This window comes from Mixophyes fleayi, chromosome 9 (genome assembly GCF_038048845.1).
Source record: "Mixophyes fleayi isolate aMixFle1 chromosome 9, aMixFle1.hap1, whole genome shotgun sequence".
In the NCBI taxonomy this organism is placed as follows: domain Eukaryota; kingdom Metazoa; phylum Chordata; class Amphibia; order Anura; family Limnodynastidae; genus Mixophyes; species Mixophyes fleayi.
In genome coordinates, this window is record NC_134410.1 from 124,208,441 (window position 1) to 124,226,610 (window position 18,170).

Genomic DNA, 18,170 nt, shown 5'->3' on the forward strand with positions numbered 1-18,170 from the left:
TCTGCCTCACAGCACTGAGGTCATGAGTTCAATTCCCGACCATGGTCTTATCTGTGTGGAGTTTGTATGTTCTCCCCGTGTTTGTGTGGGTTATCTCCGGGTGCTCCGGTTTCCTCCCACGCTCCAAAAACATACTGGTAGGTTAATAGTCTGTCTCTGTCTGTGTGTGTGTGTGTGTGTGTGTGTATAGTAGGGAATTTAGAATGTAAGCCCCAATGAAGCAGGGACTGATGTGAGTGAGATCTCTGTACAGCGCTGCGAAATCATTGGCGCTATATAAATAACTGGTGATGATGATGATGATGATGAATATGTACAGTTTGTATTAAAAAAAATATATAAAAAAATCAGTGTGTCCAACAAGTTATCCAATATGTCAGCGGCCTTAAGGTGGCTGGATGTGATGTGAATTCCATCATCACACCCCTGTCACGTGGTGTTTACTGGGGTGGGCGGGGCTTGCACAGTGACACAGTGGTTAGTATAGCTGCCACTTAGGGCTGGGGTTATGGGTTCAATTCCAACCAGGGCCGTATGTGTGTGGAGTTTGTATGTTCTCCCCGTGTTTGCGTTTCTTCTCATAGTCCAAAAACTAACAGGATAGGATGAATGGCTGTTGGCAAAAATGACCTCTAGCGTGATAGGGAATTTAGATTGTAAGCTCCAAAGGGACTAATGTGAATCATTACAGTATTTTCTGTGCTTCATAAATGATATTAAATAATTGCTTATTTTGTTCTCTGTTCATATAATGGTAGAAATCACTGTATCTGCTTTTAAACAGTCAATCATTTTAATAGCAGCGAATGCATGTAACCAATTGGTTTGTTTTATTGATGCTCGTTTAAAAATGACTCTTTCACAATGTTATGTCTGTTTCTTCTTCTCCTGGTTCTTTCGTGTAAGCCCTGAGTTGCTCCCTGTGTATCCCTATCATACTGGAAGTTATTACACAGGCAGATGCTGGGGCAGCCTCTTGGGACCTGACAGACATTTCTGTGATTGGCTGCTGAGGATAAAAATGACATCTCCCATTGGCCCTGGGCTGCAAAGGCTGATGGGAGAAAATAAAGAAGCTATGCAGAGCGGGCGTCTTTGTCTTTAGGGCCAAAACTGCTACAGCATAAGGGGAACCAGGGAACAAGCTCCGGCAGGAAGAGGACAAGCCCAAGCCACATGGCCATATTGGAACAGGGGGAGCAACAATCTCCGTTCAGAGGGTCCCTATATCCAGGGCCGCCGAGAGGGGGGGGGAGCGGGTACTATTTACCCGGGCCCGGCCATGCCAGGGGGCCCGGACCGGGCCCCCACCGCTGAATTTTATTTTATTTTTTACACTTTTCTTTATTGCAATTTTTTTTTATTTTTGTCTTCTTTTTTTTTTTTTTTTTTCCCGGGGAGGGGGGGGGGGGGGGGGGGCTTGGGGTGTCCGACCCGTCCGTTGGTGGGGGGAGCTAGATAGTTAAAAAAAAAAAAAATTTACATATTCACCTGATCGCGCCGCCCTCCCTCCTCTCTGCTCGTTTCACACTGACTGTCGGGCGTGACGTCATCAAGTCACGCCCGACAGTCAGTGAGGAACGTCGCAGAGGGGACCAAGCAAGAAGAAAGAAGAGAACACAGAAGAAAAGAAAGAAACTAACAAGTAAGTAAAGAACAGAGAGTCAAGGGAAGGAAAGTAGAAAGGGAGAGTGTGACAAAGAAGGGGGAGAGATGTACAGAATGAAAAAAAAAGTGGGGAAAGATGTACAGAATGAAAAAAAAAGTGGGGAAAGATGTACAGAATGAAAAAAAAAGTGGGGAAAGATGTACAGAATGAAAAAAAAAGTGGGGAAAGATGTACAGAATGAAAAAAAAGTGGGGAGAGATGTACAGAATGAAAAAAAAAGTGGGGAGAGATGTACAGAATGAAAAAAAAGCAGGGAGAGATGTACAGAATGAAAAAAAAGTGGGGAGAGATGTACAGAATGAAAAAAAAGTGGGAGAAATGTACAGAGTGAATAAAAAGGAGGGGAAGCAGCATGGAGGGCGCAGTGTGAACATAAGGGGGCACAGTGTAGTGATGAAGGGGCACAGTAATGTGCACAGGGGGCTTGTTGCAATGTAGTGAGTGTGAGGTAGGTGGTGGCAAATTAATGGGTGCTATTTTGTTTGTAGGGTGATGGGGAGGCAATTTAATAGTGGGGACTTAATTTAAGATGGGGTGGTTTGGGGGCTATTGAATGTGGGGATGAGTTTGGGGAGAATGAGGTCTATTTATTAAATGTGACTATGAGTTATTTAATGGCAGTGATGGTTGCGGGAAATAGGTATTGCTGTTTGCAGGAAGGGATATAGGTTTATTTATTAAATGTGAATACTATTATTTTAATGTTGGGGCTGGAGGAATGCCTAATTATTAATTGTGGGTGCTATTGATTTAACGCCGGGGCTGGCTGTAATTTTCTAAGTGTAGCCATTTTTTTTTCCAAATAGGTCCTTCAACATTCCAGGATCCAGACAAGCCACAACTAAAGAAACCAGCAGCCACAGGTGGAGAAAGTGAGAAGAACAGGTAGGAGAGAGCAGCACAGTGTGTGAAATGTTGTGATTCTAGTAGGGACAATACCAATTTTTGGTGAGTGTTGTGCCCAATGTTAGGTGCAGGCCAAGACTGAACTGTTTGTGTACACACTGCATTCTTTGTATACTACACTGTGGTGGTAGATGTCCTGAAAGTCAGGAGTGCTTGGACATATGTGACGCTCCGGCGAATTGAGTGCCTAGTGATTTTGATGTTAGACACGCCCCCAAATGCCTAACTACAACTTTGAAAAAAAATTTTTTTGCATGCTCAACTATAAGGGGGGGCCCCACAAATTTGTTGTACCGGGGCCCTGAATTCCTCTTGGCAGCCCTGCCTATATCCTGGGAACCTCAGGCAGACACATTGGGGCTTATAGGAGCCTCTTGTAGGTGATGGGCCATCCCCTGGTCCTCTGTCATTAGGCCGGAGTATATTGTGCCCCGGTGAAGCCTGAGTAGATGGGTCCAAACGTGGTGGTAGATGGGGAAACCTTTGCACTAATAAGGCACTTTGCAAAGCACCTTTTTTCTGGCGACACCCTCATTTCTTCGCCCTGGCCTTATGGCTCGTTCCATATGGTACTTTTTATTTTCTATTTCTTTAATTATTGGCTTATTTTGCACTATTCACTTTTTCCCATGGTTTTTATGTGTGTGTGTGTCATGTTGGGTATAGACCACTATGGGCAACTCCCTCCCCAAGTTTTTTGAGGCTCCCTCCTAATGGAGAGAGCTGAAGAGTCAGTTTCCTTGAGGAAATCTTCGGCTACTTAGAGGAGACCTTTGCCTCCTTAGGGACCTATTCGCTCCAGAGGTCAGGGGTGTCAAGGGGCCTTCCCTAGCTTTTGCTTTTGGCTCCTGGGGGACGGGGAGGAACCTTTAAGGAAGGGTCTAAAGTCCCAAACTCCCAGCAAAGTCACTGCACTGTGCTCGAGTCCTGCACCTTAGGCTTCAATATGAAATATACATTATAATCCATACATGCCGACTCTCCTGGAAAGTCTGGGAGACTCCCGAAATTCGGGTCGGTGTCCCGGACTCCCGGGAGAGCTGGCATTTCTCCCGCATCCCGCAATTCCCTTGCTAAAATTACGCCATTCACAGAGAATCGCGATTCAAGGTGCCCCGTCCCCTCCCACCCTCTAGTCACGCCCCTCTCCCGGACGTCGAATACTGAAAGTAGGCAAGTATTGTATAATCTAACACTATAATACAGTGTGACTCTCGCTCTGTGATCGAGTTGAGAGCAGTGTAGAGTGTGCTTTGCGTTACACCTACCACTATCTGTAATACCGTTCACTATAGGCCGAACACTGGCCGACAATCGGCCCCTCTTGGCCTAGCAGACTGAAGGAGAGGAGGCCTATTACCACAAAACATAATGGGGTGTAGTACGAGTTATCGGTGCTGCAAACACCAACACTGTTTACTCCTACATAATTATTCCGACAATGAACAGAGCGACATAGCAAAAATAACTACTTACCAGTAAAGAGACACAGAGGAAATCCGATGAGAGGACATTGCGACACTTCCAAATGACGTCAGTTGCGTGCGCGACTTTGTTTTTTGTTTTGTTTTTTAAAGCGGAAACGTGCGGACTATGGTAATATTCATTTTATTCCTAACCCTAATCCTAACCCAAACCCATAACCCAAAGGTAATACTTATCTGGGTCCTTGCGTTGCCGCTTTAAAAGTCAAAATTTCCAAGTCACGCACGCAACTGACGTCATTTGGAAGTGTCGCGATGTCCTTTCCTCTGTGCCACTGTGTTTTTCCGATGTCGCTCTGTTCACTATTGGAATAATTATGTAGGTGTAAACAGTGTCTGTGTTTACAGCACCGATAACTCGATTACCATCCACGTAATGTCCACCATCGCTTCATGGCTGCCGCGTTACCTTAAGTAAGGTGATTGTTGTGCTTTATTAGGCAGATTACGGTGCCCATGGGAGTGTATGAGTGTGGGAATAATTACCTGTATATACATATATTGGTATTAAGTTTGTGGCTGAATGTTCGTGAGCCTCAGATACTGTATATTGTGAGCTGTACTCTTGTGAATTTAAAGCTAAGCGATGCCATTTAGTAATTAATGACTCACAGGTCCTTAATTACATTTTACCCGTATCCATGGTTTTGGTTTCTCCCTTATACCACCTGAGTCCTTCTATGTACATCTTAGGGGAGACAGGGGTGCTCCTGGTCAACCCTGGTGAGATATCCCATGGCCGGTCCTTGAATAGAGAGAATATGGAGACAGATTTGGGTGGAGGCGCTTAAGACATTAAATGTAAGCAAATCTTTATTCGTCACCATACAAGTGGAAGCTAAAGCTTAATTTTGCATTGCGTGTGTCAAAATTCTCCTGTAAATGTATTGCTCTCTGACGATTTTACTTGGATTTTAAATAACGGAACATTCGATCATTAACGTTCTAAACGTTTTAAGTGGCTCATTCCCACGACATCCTATTCTCCTCCGCGATCACGATGTCCCATTATTAGTTTCGAACCTTACGTACACGCTGGAACATTGTTACATTCCCTCTTCTCCTCCACCTTTAGAAACTGCCCGTTTAATTTGCTACATATCACTTTGGGAGTTCCGAAGAAAACAACGTCCTTTTCTTTAGTCTGTAGTACAGACTTCATCCTGAAAGGAGAAAATATTAAACCAAATTCAGTGAATACAAGTAAACCCACACTGGATATCAGACATGGGGCAGGATTCAGTCCCATGATGTTTAGCTAGTAAGTCTGGAATCATTTGACCATTCCCCAATCACTATAAATCTTATGGTCGGGCACAGTCGCGCGACACAAACTGAGCAGTAACTACAACATCTATGTGGATAAGATTGATGTCAAAGAGGCATGGTTAGTATATATAGCATACTAGACTACCCTACCCTAAAGAGGTTATATTCACCGATCCTCTGGAGAGCTTTCCCGACCACCAAGCCACACTGTTTGCTCCTCTGCCAGCAAGGCAGGGATCAAGCCCAATAACCTCCTGCTTTTTGAAGGTCCACAAAGTAACAAGTTCCTGTTCAGTGACTCACGGATAATTGGGATAATTCGGCAAACACTCCCTGTATCTTTTTGTCTCAGATTGTCCACACGGAGAGGAACAGAGCCCCCACTCAGTCCATTCTGACCAGTTACCTTTAACTGCAACAGAGAATGAAAGCAGACAGATGTTGACGCAAATGCAACTCACGCTTATACACCAATTTATCACCAATGAGGGGAACACAAATTCTTCCTAACCTAATAATTTCATTGATTCCCTGGATCAAACACCCCAACAATGCATTGTAATAATTACCATTTATCCCGAGGGGAGATCCAAGAGATAAGTATGGGAGTACATGACTGAGCAATTTGGGAGTGTTATCGTACAGTCCATTTTTTAAGCCAGTTAATAAGTTGGCCATCACCAATTAACCTTGGTAGGCAAAAGACTGCATAGTCTGACAGTGGAGAACCCTTAAACTGTGTTCTTTTTTCAAATTGATGTGGATGTTCTCTTGTTTTCAGCTGACCATTAACTGCAATGTGATTTTGTGGCTGTTTACACATTAAACAACACTCACTAATACAATTGTGTAGGTTATAGCAAGGGCGTAGTTCCTTGTAGTCATCTCCGCAATGGATTCCATCAAACTGCTGCCCCAGACAACTGCGGCGTCTACTCTGGAATCCCACTCTGTTTGTACATTTGATAATTTCTTTGGGATCGGCTCGAGCACACGGCTTCCACTCCTCCCACGATGACCAGCGTCCGTCAACTGCAAGATGAAAGCTTGAGTTATGCAAATAAGACAATCAACGATGAGAGAGACGTCATATATAAAGGGAGAGCACATTGAGCAATTCAACAGAAATTAGCCTTGTAAAAAGTCACCATTTGTCTGATGGACCCGTCAGACAATAATTCTGGTCATGTCTTAGAATTGGACTATTATTAGTTGTTTATATTCAGAACTATTCGGAACTTGTACAGAATATTAACGTTCTCGTTTGTCCCCATTGTCTGCTAGGCTTATCTGGTCCATTTGTCTCTACCCAGGGGTGGAACAGAGCATCAACGCAAATTTTAAGTAGGGGACAAGAGGTGACGTTCTGGCCTTCCCAGTAAAGGCATTTTTTGATCATGCGTGGTCCAACTATATGTATATATAATAACTATCATCATCATCATCACCATTTATTTATATAGCGCCACTGATTCCGCAGCGCTGTAAAGACTATGGGCCTGATTCATTAAGGCTCTTAACTTGAGAAACTTCTTATTTCAGTCTCTTGGACAAAACCATGTTACAATGCAAGGGGTGCAAATTAGTATTCTGTTTTGCACATAAGTTAAATACTGACTGTTTTTTCATGTAGCACACAAATATCAACTTTAAATTTCAGTGTACAAATAAGCTATCAAGTATTTGTGCGCTACATGATAAAACAGTCAGTATTTAACTTATGTGCAAAACAGAATACTAATTTGCACCCCTTGCATTGTAACATGGTTTTGTCCAAGAGACTGAAATAAGAAGTTTCTTAAATTAAGATCCTTAATGAATCAGGTCCTATATTATTAACCGACATTCATTGAATTTTTTCTTTATTTCTGTGCGCCCTTTTGTGACTTTATATTCTACATATGTATTGGCCGTATCCTGTTGTGCGTTGTCGGTCAGAGCAAATCGTACCTAGACCTATGTTCAACAAGAGACGTATCATCAGATCTGCCTGTAGTTGAATACGGACGTCAGGTTTACGTGCATTAAAAGAAAAACCCCGCAATTTATTTTAGTTTTGCATGCTTTAATGAATTAAGTCCTTATTGTACTCGACTAAATGCTTGCCCACTTCTCCGGGCAGTAGGGGCTGCAAATCTATGTTATGTACAAATCTACATGCAGCCACGTTTTGGTGCATGTACATGTATGTAAATGAGTATATTCACTGGTGTTTTTGCGTAACGTATGCATTTCTATACCACGCTTGAGCATCCCAATTTCTATATATAGATTAGTCCGTAGTGATCTTTTGGGTCTCTGAGAGGAGGAACGGAGACTGGCGAAGAGGGCAAGCGTAGGCCGAGTTCTGTAGGCCATGTTCACGTGATTCTGTGCGGTCAGACGGACACTTACTGGGACAAGGCAACTTTGTATTACAGATGATATGTTGGGTGAGAGGACCGGCACAATTTCTTCCTCCATGACGGGGAGCTGGGTTATTGCAGAACCTCTTTTCTCTCACTTGTCCAACGCCGCAGGTGACCGAACACTCCGACTCATGCTGCCACGCTCCCCATCCTCCGTCCACTGTGGAAATATCAACCAAAGGGTTAAGAATCTGTTGTGGAACTACAAGTCACAGCGTGCCCTACCAGTCCGTGGCTGACGAGCAGGGCCGCCATCAGGGGGGTACGGCCAGTACAGCTGTGAGGGGCCCGGACTAGGGGGCCTGGACAGACCTCTCCATCGGTCCGGGCCCCCTGGACTGTCCGGGCCCCTCAGTCTGACCGACCGTGCTGCCCTTCTTCTCCGCGGTGCTCCAGCTCCCAGGCTCTGATAGGCTGGGAGCGCTGTGTGGTGACGTCATCACCGTGCGCTGCTCTCCCAGTCTGTCAGTGACCGGGAGCTGCAGCACCGCGGAGGAGAAGGTAAGTTAATTGGGTATTAATTTGATAGGGGGGGGCAGATAGAAGGGGGGACATTTATTGTGATTGCAGGGAGGGGAGAGGGGCACATTAACTGTGATTGGGGGGAGAGGAGCGCATTAACTGTGATTGGGGGGAGAGAGGCACATTAACTTTGATTGGGGGGGAGGGGTACATAAACTGTGATTGGTGGGGGGGAGGGGAACATTAACTGTGATTGGGGGAGAGGGGCACATAAACTGTGATTGGGGGGGAGGGGCACATAAACTGATTGGGGGGAGGGGTACATAAACTGTGATTGGGGGAGGGGAACATTAACTGTGATTGGGGTGAGAGAGAGGCACATTAACTGTCATTGGGGGGGAGAGGGGCACATTAACTGTGATTGGTGGGGGGGGAGGGGAACATTAACTGTGATTGGTGGGGTAGAGGGGAACATTAACTGTGATTGGGGGAGAGGGGCACATTAACTGTGATTGGGGGGGAGGGGTACATAAACTGTGATTGGGGGGAGAGAGGGGCACATTAACTGTCATTGGGGGGGAGAGGGGCACATTAACTGTGATTGGTGGGGGGAGAGAGGCACATTTACTGTGATTGGTGGGGGGAGAGGGGCAGGTTAACTGTGATTGGTGGGGGGAGAGGGGCACATTAACTGTGATTGGGGGGGGGAGAGGGGCAGGTTAACTGTGATTGGTGGGGGGAGAGGGGCACATTAACTGTGATTGGGGGGGAGGGGTACATTAACTGTGATTGGTGGGGGGAGAGGGGCACATTTACTGTGATTGTTGGGGGGAGAGGGGCACATTAATTGTGATAGGTGGGGGGAGAGGGGCACATTTACTGTGATTGTGGGGGGGGGGGAGATTTTGTATCAATTCAATCTTCTGACCTTATTATGAAAGATATTAGTTTAAAAGGCTTTTCCCACATTCAGGTGCAACTTTTACTGCTGTGCCTCACAGCCATTTTCTTATATAATCAGGCAGAGTCTCTTCTTTTAGAACACTCTGCTGTTCTCTGCATTGGATACAATCGTATTGTATCCCGGGCAGCAAAACCTTAGAACCCTCCCTGAGACATATCTAAACCCCCTACAACCACCACTCCAAATAAAACCAAGGTTCAATATATGGTTGAATCCAATTGGATTTTAACATTTGGATTTGAACAAATATTTAGGATCGATTAAAATGTTTAGTATACAAGGCATCGTTATCACTTCTAGGAACTGAAAGTACACGTAAGATTTAACATTTTTGCTACATTGCCTGTCTGTGAATATTTTGTAAAAGGATTTGGTAGTTCACCAAAATTTGGTGCTACCCTAATCAGGAATTTTTTCTTATGACTAAGAATTCATATGGTTAGAATTATTCCATATCCTAATTTTCACACTGACAGTTGTGGGTTGCGGCACCCGAAAGGGGCAGGGCTTTCAAAACCACGCCAAAACGGGCGTGGCTTTAAGGATTGGGGGTATACCCTATTTTTCCTCAGATTTCCAAAAGGGAGCGTGGTCAGCTATGTAAATTGGAGGGACTGGGCCTCACCTGGGCAAATGGGAGCGCTGGTGCAATCTCTGGCTTCTTGCTCATTCCCCTCACAGGCCCTGCCCGGGGGGCTCTCCGAAGGACTTGGGTTGTTGCACACTCGACGCCGGACCTGAACCGGGAAAGTCGTGGACCCTTCTTTGATGCAACTGAATGAGCAATCGTTCCAAGCGCCCCAGTTTCCCCACGCACCATGAGCTGAGAGAGCAACAGTAGGGTTAGAAACACAATATAACGTAGGCACTATGTTCACTCTATTATATTGCGTCACTTACTGGGACACACTTGTTGGGTATCGCACTGGGTAATCTCCTTGCTATCTCCAATACACGTCCCACCACAGACTGGGGATGGGTTGTTGCATTCTCTCGTCCTCTGCGTTTGACCCACGTGACATGTGACGGAACATTGGGACCATGCAGACCACGTCGACCAGCCACCCATCACTGATAGAGGAGATGGAAAAGAGCAAAGGGCACAGAGCTGAGATTATATAACTAGTGTTTTATTTTCATTACTTGCTCTCCCTCCCCGCATTTGCCAAAATAACTGAACTTGCATAATGGACATATATCGTGATGTCCAATTTACTCCTTTTTTCCAGTGTGATTATTCTCTTTCACTTATGTTCCTTCGACACTAATAATTGACTGATTTATTTAACTGGGGTTAAAGGGTAACTCCGCCCCAAACATATTTTTGGATAGAGTCCCATATGTTGCACACAAAGGCATTGGATCTGGTGTTTCTGCTGTGGTCAGGGGAGGCTGCTCTCCATCCAAGTGAGCGAGGACGACCTCCTCGGATCGCTGCAGACGTCTCATTGGCTGGATTGTCAGCTCATCTTCAACAACGACAATCCTATCCTGCCCAGGGTATTACAAAACTAAGTGGAATGGGAGTCAGTCTGGCGGTATGTAGCTTCTATGTTGAAGTTAACCATATTGGATAATACAACCCTATTATTTTGGCTGTAATCTTTGATGCACTCATTACCTTCCTTGCTGGGTTGGATAAATGTTCCTTCTAAGCTGCGCTATCTGGAAATTAAATTGTTAAAAGCTTAACCCAATGGGAAGAATTTGGTAGTCAGAACAATATACAAAACATACAATCGATATTTTCTAATCAGTTCAGCTGTTAACACGGCCATTTCCGGATCACTCAGTAGGGAGAAGAGTATTGGAAAGCCAGTGCTACGACTATGATCCCAGTTTCGGTAGATAACTGAAAGATGAATTCCTGCAGCATTTCCTAAACCAGTGCTCTAATATTCTGGGACCCTCAGTGTCTGGATGTCATTTTTCTGGGCCCCCCTTCCCCAAACAGACAGTTCCCATATTTGTTGCATGTCTGGCAATTGTTGGGCTCCTGATTACAGACTTTGGGATCCCGTCCCACCACTGCCGTCTCTAAGAGCACTTGCTACAGCCTACAAGTTCTGGAGGGAGCGGGGCGAGGAGGTTGTCGTATGTACAGCAAGGGCGTGCCAAACTGGAGCACACGCAGCCACGCCCGAATCCAGCTCGCGGAATCTCAAAGTTACTTTACTGCCGTATCTCTTACTCCAGCCACAGGGCTAGTCTAAGTCCTGATCAGTAGTGATGACAGTCTGATTGCATGCTATAACATGTGTTTGTAATCAGGAGCAACTGTAAAAATGTACTTTATGTTCTGTAGACATTAAGATCATCCTAATAACTATATTTTGTGGAAATTTATATATATATATATATATATATATATATAGACATCTGGCTGTAGGCAACCAGTGACTCGCCTGCTGTTGTGGAACTACAAATCTCAGCCTTTTGCACAGCTGTAAAGCCCCAATCAAAAGCCAGTCTTCCATGTCTGTCCGGTACTCACCAGGGCAGCATTCTTGTAGGGAGCAGATTCGGGTTTCCACTTCATCTCCTGAACAATTGCCCTTCCCGATACACAGCCGATGTCTGCTCTGAACTCCCTCCAGACATGGGACTGTACACATGCTCCAGTCACTCCACACAGACCATTCTGCTGGACTGTGGAAGAAAAGGGACAGGTATCTAGGACTTCTAACTTACCACAGAAAATGGTACAAAGAAATAAATTGTTATGGCAAATAAGTGATGGACAAAATTGTTAGAAAGGGAAATAAAGAGAGAGTGATAGAGAGACCCAAGGAGGAGAATAAACGTGGGGAGAGGGAGTGATAGAGAGACTCGGGGAGAAGGAGTGATAGAGAGACCTGGGGAGAAGGAGTGATAGAGAGACCCGGAGAGAAGGAGTGATAGAGAGACCCAAGGAGGACAATAAACCCAGGGAGAGGGAGTGCTAGAGAGACCCAGGGAGAGGGAGTTATAGAGAGACCTGGGGAGAAGGACTGATAGAGAGACCCGGAGAGAAGGAGTGATAGAGAGACCTGGGGAGAGGGAGTGATAGAGAAACTCGGGGAGAGAGAGTGATAGAGATACCTGGGGAGAGGGAGTGATAGAGAGACCCAGGGAGAGGGATTGATAGAGAGACCCGGAGAGAGGCAGTGCTAGAGAGACTCGGGGAGAAGGAGTGATAGAGAGACCTGGGGAGAGGGAGAGGGAGTGATAGAGAGACCCAGGGAGAGGGAGTGATAGAGAGACCTGGGGAGAGAGAGATGGAGTGATAGAGAGACCAGGGGAGAGGGAGTGATAGGGAGACTCAGGGAGAAGAAGTGATAGAGAGACCCGGGGAGAGGGAGTGATAGAGCGACCCGGGGAGAAGGAGTGATAGAGAGACCAGGAGAGAAAAAGTGATAGAGAGACCTGGGGAGAGGGAGTGATTGAGAGACCTAGGGAGAGGGAGTGATAGAGAGACCCGGGGAGAGGGAGTGATAGAGACACCCAGGGAGAGGGAGTGATAGAGAGACTCAAGGAGAAGAAGTCTTAAACCCAGGGAGACGCAGAGATAAGGAGAGACAGCGAGATCCTGGGATATATTGAGATAGAGACCAAACAAAAGAACATTAAACACAGGGAGAGATACGTGAAAAGACCCAGAAGGAGGGAAATAGAGACTGAGGGAAAGAGTGACTGACAGAATTCTGGGTGTTAGAGAGAACCCCCCACCCCAATAACATCATAGCTGCTTCAGTATTGTTCCTCTGTAGACATTTGTTGTGAATTAAATTCTATAAGGACAAAATGTAATCTTGCTACTGATAACTTTGTGTGTATATGCTTGTGCTATATATTGTGTATGTATGAACATTGTAACAGGTGATTTTTTTATTTGAGAAATCAGAGTTCAAAAGCCCCAGATGGTAAGACATCATACAGCTGTCAGGGTCACACATGCATATGGTGAGTCTATATGTTTGGGATACCCCTCTCTCACCGGCAGGCTTGGCAGGCAGCGTTCTCATCCTGCTGGAAACCATATTTGATATTCAAGCAACAATCGTCTTCAGATACTCTGTCTCCAAGATACCCCTCGCACTTTCCGTCCACGTTGTTGACCTGATTGAAACACCGGACCCCGTCTGACCCTGCAAAGAGCAAAGGCACTCTGGTTTAAAACTTGTCTTGTTTATCTCATCAGCTCTTGGATGTCAGAACAATGGCTTCCTCAGAAAATCTATAGGTTTCTTACTGGACATTGCCATATTTCTGTGACAATGCCTGCTTCTAGCCATTTGCTTTGTGCACTGAATGGACGGATCTCTGCGGGACCCCTTGTCCATTATAGTGGGACCACAAGGGGTGGCAACGTTGACCCAATCTTGGTAGTTATGCTGATTCCCACAGTCAAGGCAACTTTGGAGAACCCCGCCATGGCGGGTCACCTCTGGAAGGTGGGAAACTATATTTTTGCATACCCCCAGTCCTCCATTAAGGCACCATGCTTGTGTTGGGCATTATTACTACATCTGTAGTACTGCTGGTCAATTTTATACAGCTTGTATACTACTATGTATCACTGTTACATCTGGTAATGCTCAGCGCTGATAATTGTGTCTAGTGGCGCCTAGTGGTGGCTCATAGTAACTGCAAAATCTGTTCTCTTCATCTGTTATGTTCCTATTATTTGTTAAACAAAAAAAAAACCCTCGGAGATGTGGGCCACCAAATCTAGTGACTTGACGCTTTATTGACTCAAAGGATCTGCAGCAGACAATAGTGTCAGCTAATTAGTGATACTACATTGACAGCTTATTGAAAAGTGACAAGATGAGGAGATCGATGGACAGAAGTTAATATATATCATTTCAGTTCTGTAGTAAAGGGGTTGTCATCAGAACAACAAAACATTAAGGACCTGATTCATTAATGAAAACCTAAAAAAATGGAGCAACTTTGCACCTTGGAAAAACCATTTTGCATTGAAGGGGGAGGTAGATTTAAAACATGATGGTGGGTTTATAGTTGGGGTAGGGCATGTCCTAGATCGACTTTAAATTTAAGTGTCAAAATACAGCTATGTATTATTTGTGATACATGAAAAAAAAACCAGGATTTAATTTATGTGCCAAATAATAAACTCATTTGCACCCCTTGCATTGTAACATGGTTTATCCAAGAGAAAATGTACTTTTATTTTATTTTACTTGAATGAATCAGGCCCGTAGACTTTCTTTCCCATAGGAAAGCATTAACAGTTATACCCTACTTAAAGGGAAAGGGTCTATGTTGCAAATATAACCCCTATTTTATTTTTAATAGTTTGCTTATCACACACTCTCTTGTAAGCACCTAGTCCTAATACTTATTCATTATCATTAATTTTATAACTGACTTATAATTAACTAGTACTATTTCTTTTATCTCCCCTCCAGGAGATAATTGCGAGGACGGGATACTGCAGTGTCTTAGTAACGCGATTCACAGCGAAATGCGTCATCATGCCCATTTTGCAAAAAGATGGGTCTGGGTCCAGGAGGGTGGTGTACACTTCCGGGAGTCCATGAGAACTGGGGCATTCTGGGAGAGCAGGCAAGTATGGCTTAAACATGAATAGAAGACTGGAAAAATCACTTACCTGGAACCTGAAGACTAATGAGCGCCCCAAAAGCAATCTTTATGAGCAGGAGAAATGGAGCCATGTTGGATTTGCAGATCTGTGAGCTACTGTACACGGATCCTCATTTATACTCTATTAAGTTCTTGGTAAAAAAAATTGCCAATATTACATCTGTATAGTGTAAACGCTGCTTTCCTCTGGGCAGAATTCCTGTCCTTGTGAGAGACCCCTCCACCTCCCTCTGCACTTGTTTACTCTAGAAGTGAACATTACACTGCTAGTTGTGTAAGTTACAGATAAGAACTTGGAGAGGGTAAAACGTATTGTGAAAAAATGATATTTCAAGAGAAAAAGACAGGGGGCCTGATTCATTAAGAAAAGTTAAGCAGAAAATTGAGTGAATTTTCATACTCAAGATTTCTGGGCAATACCATGTTACAATACAAGGGGTGCAAATGAGTTTATTATTTTGCACATAAGTAAAATAGTGGCTGTTTTTTCATGTAGCGCACAAATACTTGATAGCTTTATTTTTACACTGAAATTTACAGTTGATGTAGGACATGTCCTACCCCAAATATAAATCTGCCATCACATTTTAAATTTACCTCCCCCTCCAATGCAACATGGTTTTGCCTTACTTACTTTTGTTTAACTTTTCTTAATAAATCAGGGGAACGAGATAAGGGGAGATTTTGGCTAATAATAATAAATAATAAACATAATAATGTGAGACGGAGCCGGGCCTAGGAGGTGACAGCTGCGTTAGGTACAAGAAGTCACATGGACCTGCTCCTCACACACTGAGGGGGCAGCCATTGTTGAACTAACATCCATGAGGCTAAAAATTGCAAAAATAGACTTTGCTCACAATATGCCTAAACCATAGCGTCAATCCGGCTAAACCGTACTCCGTGACCTTCCCAAATCACACCCAGGTTCTGGCAAAGCCAACGTCATTGGTGCCTACTCTCTAATAACGTCCCATTATGATTAGTTATTAGCCACCCATTCTCCAACACCGTTCATACGCTAGGGTTAATTTTGTGAAGTTAATTATCCTACCCACATGGGGTTTTTTTGGAGTGTGGGAGGAAACCCACGCAAACACGTGGGCGACATACAAACTCCACACAGGTAAGGCCGTGGCCGTGGATCGAACTCATGACCCCAGGGCTGTGTGGAAGCAATGCTAACCACTGAGTCGCTGTGCAGAGGATGCCCACATGATTAATAGCAGCCAGTTACGGTGGCCACATAACTAAATACCTGTTAAAATTGGCCACTTGGCTATGTACCAGCTATTAGCGCTGTCAACGTGACTCTATTTGGAAATTTGTGGTGTTTGTTGCTGTGTTTGTGCCCCGTGGATAAAGATTTAATTCCTCCCAAATGACTCTGGGATCAGCTGCACAAGGATTTACCATTTGCTGCTCTGGTTGTGTCTCGTGGTAGACGATAGAAAACTGGTGGTTTGTTGCCACGTGGCAAGCTGCACTTGCAGCGCCGGTTCACCGGCATACGGGAAACAGAGGGCAGGAGAGCAGGAGGGCAAAGAGCAAGGTCCAGGGCTGGGGTGTGGAGTATAACAATGAAGGTTAGCAGCCAGCAATGGTTGATCATTGAAGCGAGACACAGACACCTTGCCAAGTGTGTGTAGTAATAATTCCAGAGAACCACTATTTCATCACGCAAATATTTACTCGGCTCCTATCAGATATAATCTTATACTCTGCTGTTGTTTGAAAACCTGTTACTTTGTATTAGGAGAAACCCGCTAGGTGATCTGCTCAGCGTGGGTTCAAAGGTTTAGTTAAAGGGAAAATTGCAACATTCGTTGACATTATGGTTACCACATACTATATCTATACATAATGTTAGTCTGCTATATTAAGCTATTAACAGCATGCTGGGACTTGTAGTTCATGAACATGTCTTTAAAGAAAATAAGAACATAGCTGGCAACAGTCCTGATTTTCAGAAGCCGAATGGGCCATGACCTACTTGGAAAGGAGTGTGCTCAGGGCCGTCTCTTCCATTGGGCACGATGGGCAGGTGCCCGGGGGCCCTGCAGGCAAGGGGGGCCCGTCCGAATCCTAAAAAAATAAAATACTTTTTTTAAATACTTACCTTGCGATCACATCACCGGTGATCCGGCTCCCTCCCTGGTCCCCTCTTCCATGCTGTGCTCGCAGTGACTGCTGATGTCACGTCCAGCATTCACTGCAACCACAGCACGGAAGAGGGCAGAAGAGACTCAGCGGCGCGGAAAAAAGAAGAGGATTGGTAAGTTAAGGGGACCTCTATATATATATATGTGTGTAAAAAAAAGTGATTATATATATAATCACGTTTTTTTTTACATACATATATATTTTTTTTACACACACACACACACTATATATATATATATATTTTTTAGGGGCCCGGTACACTGCATTGCCCGGGGGCCCATAAAGTAGTTAAGATAGCCCTGAGTGTGCTTATATCTATCTATCTATCTATCTATCTATCTCATATCTATCTATCTATCTATCTATCTATCTATCTATCTATCTCATATCTATCTATCTATCTCATATCTGTCTATCTCATATGTATCTATCTATCTATCTCATATCTATCTATCTATCTATCTATCTATCTATCTCATATCTATCTATCTATCTATCTATCTATCTATCTATCTCATATCTATCTATCTATCTCATATCTGTCTATCTCATATGTATCTATCTATCTATCTCATATCTATCTATCTATCTATCTATCTATCTATCTCATATCTGTCTATCTCATATGTATCTATCTATCTATCTATCTATCTGTCTGTCTACCTATCTCATATCTATCTATCTATCTCATATCTATCTATCTCATATGTATCTATCTATCTCTCTCATATCTATCTATCTATCTATCTATCTATCTATCTATCTATCTCATATCTATCTATCTATCTAATATCTATCTATGCATCTATCTATCTCATATCTATCTATCTATCTATCTATCTACCTACCTATCTATCTATCTATCTATCTATCTATCTATCTATCTATTTATCTCATATCTATCTATTTATCTATTTATCTATTTATCTATCTATCTATCTATCTATCTATCTATCTATCTATCTATCTATCTATCTGTCTGTCTGTCTACCTATCTCATATCTATCTATCTATCTATCTCATATCTATCTATCTAGCTATCTATCTATCTCATATCTATCTATCCATCTATCTATCTCATATCTATCTATCTATCTATCTATCTCATATCTATCTATCTAGCTATCTATCTATCTCATATCTATCTATCCATCTATCTATCTCATATCTATCTATCTATCTATCTATCTCATATCTATCTATTTATCTATCTATTTATCTATCTATCTATCTAT

The 18,170-nt window shown here is 43.7% G+C and overlaps 1 protein-coding gene across 1 annotated transcript; it reads right to left on the reverse strand.

Moving 5' to 3' along the window:
- Positions 1–4,850: 4,850 nt before the first annotated feature.
- Positions 4,851–15,010, reverse strand: LOC142101215 (properdin-like). The gene is made up of 9 exons (XM_075185516.1): positions 14,780–15,010; positions 13,139–13,289; positions 11,657–11,811; positions 10,063–10,233; positions 9,788–9,985; positions 7,723–7,896; positions 6,166–6,360; positions 5,632–5,740; positions 4,851–5,222 (listed from the first exon to the last, which is right to left on the reverse strand). Exons 1-9 carry the CDS (start codon positions 14,841–14,843, stop codon positions 5,084–5,086), a joined length of 1,356 nt encoding a protein of 451 aa, XP_075041617.1. The 5' UTR covers positions 14,844–15,010; the 3' UTR covers positions 4,851–5,083.
- Positions 15,011–18,170: the final 3,160 nt, after the last annotated feature.

Bases quoted from the DNA above. Each gene is read 5' to 3' on its own strand.
- LOC142101215 (XM_075185516.1), bottom strand. From the start codon at position 14,843: ATGGCTCCATTTCTCCTGCTCATAAAGATTGCTTTTGGGGCGCTCATT. The intron at 13,290-14,779 runs GTAAGTGATTTT...TGCTCTTTGCAG, and splicing joins CATTAGTCTTCAGGTTCCAG to GGTCAGACGGGGTCCGGTGT. The intron at 6,361-7,722 runs GTAAGTGTCCGT...TTCATCTTGCAG, and splicing joins TACAAAGTTGCCTTGTCCCA to TTGACGGACGCTGGTCATCG.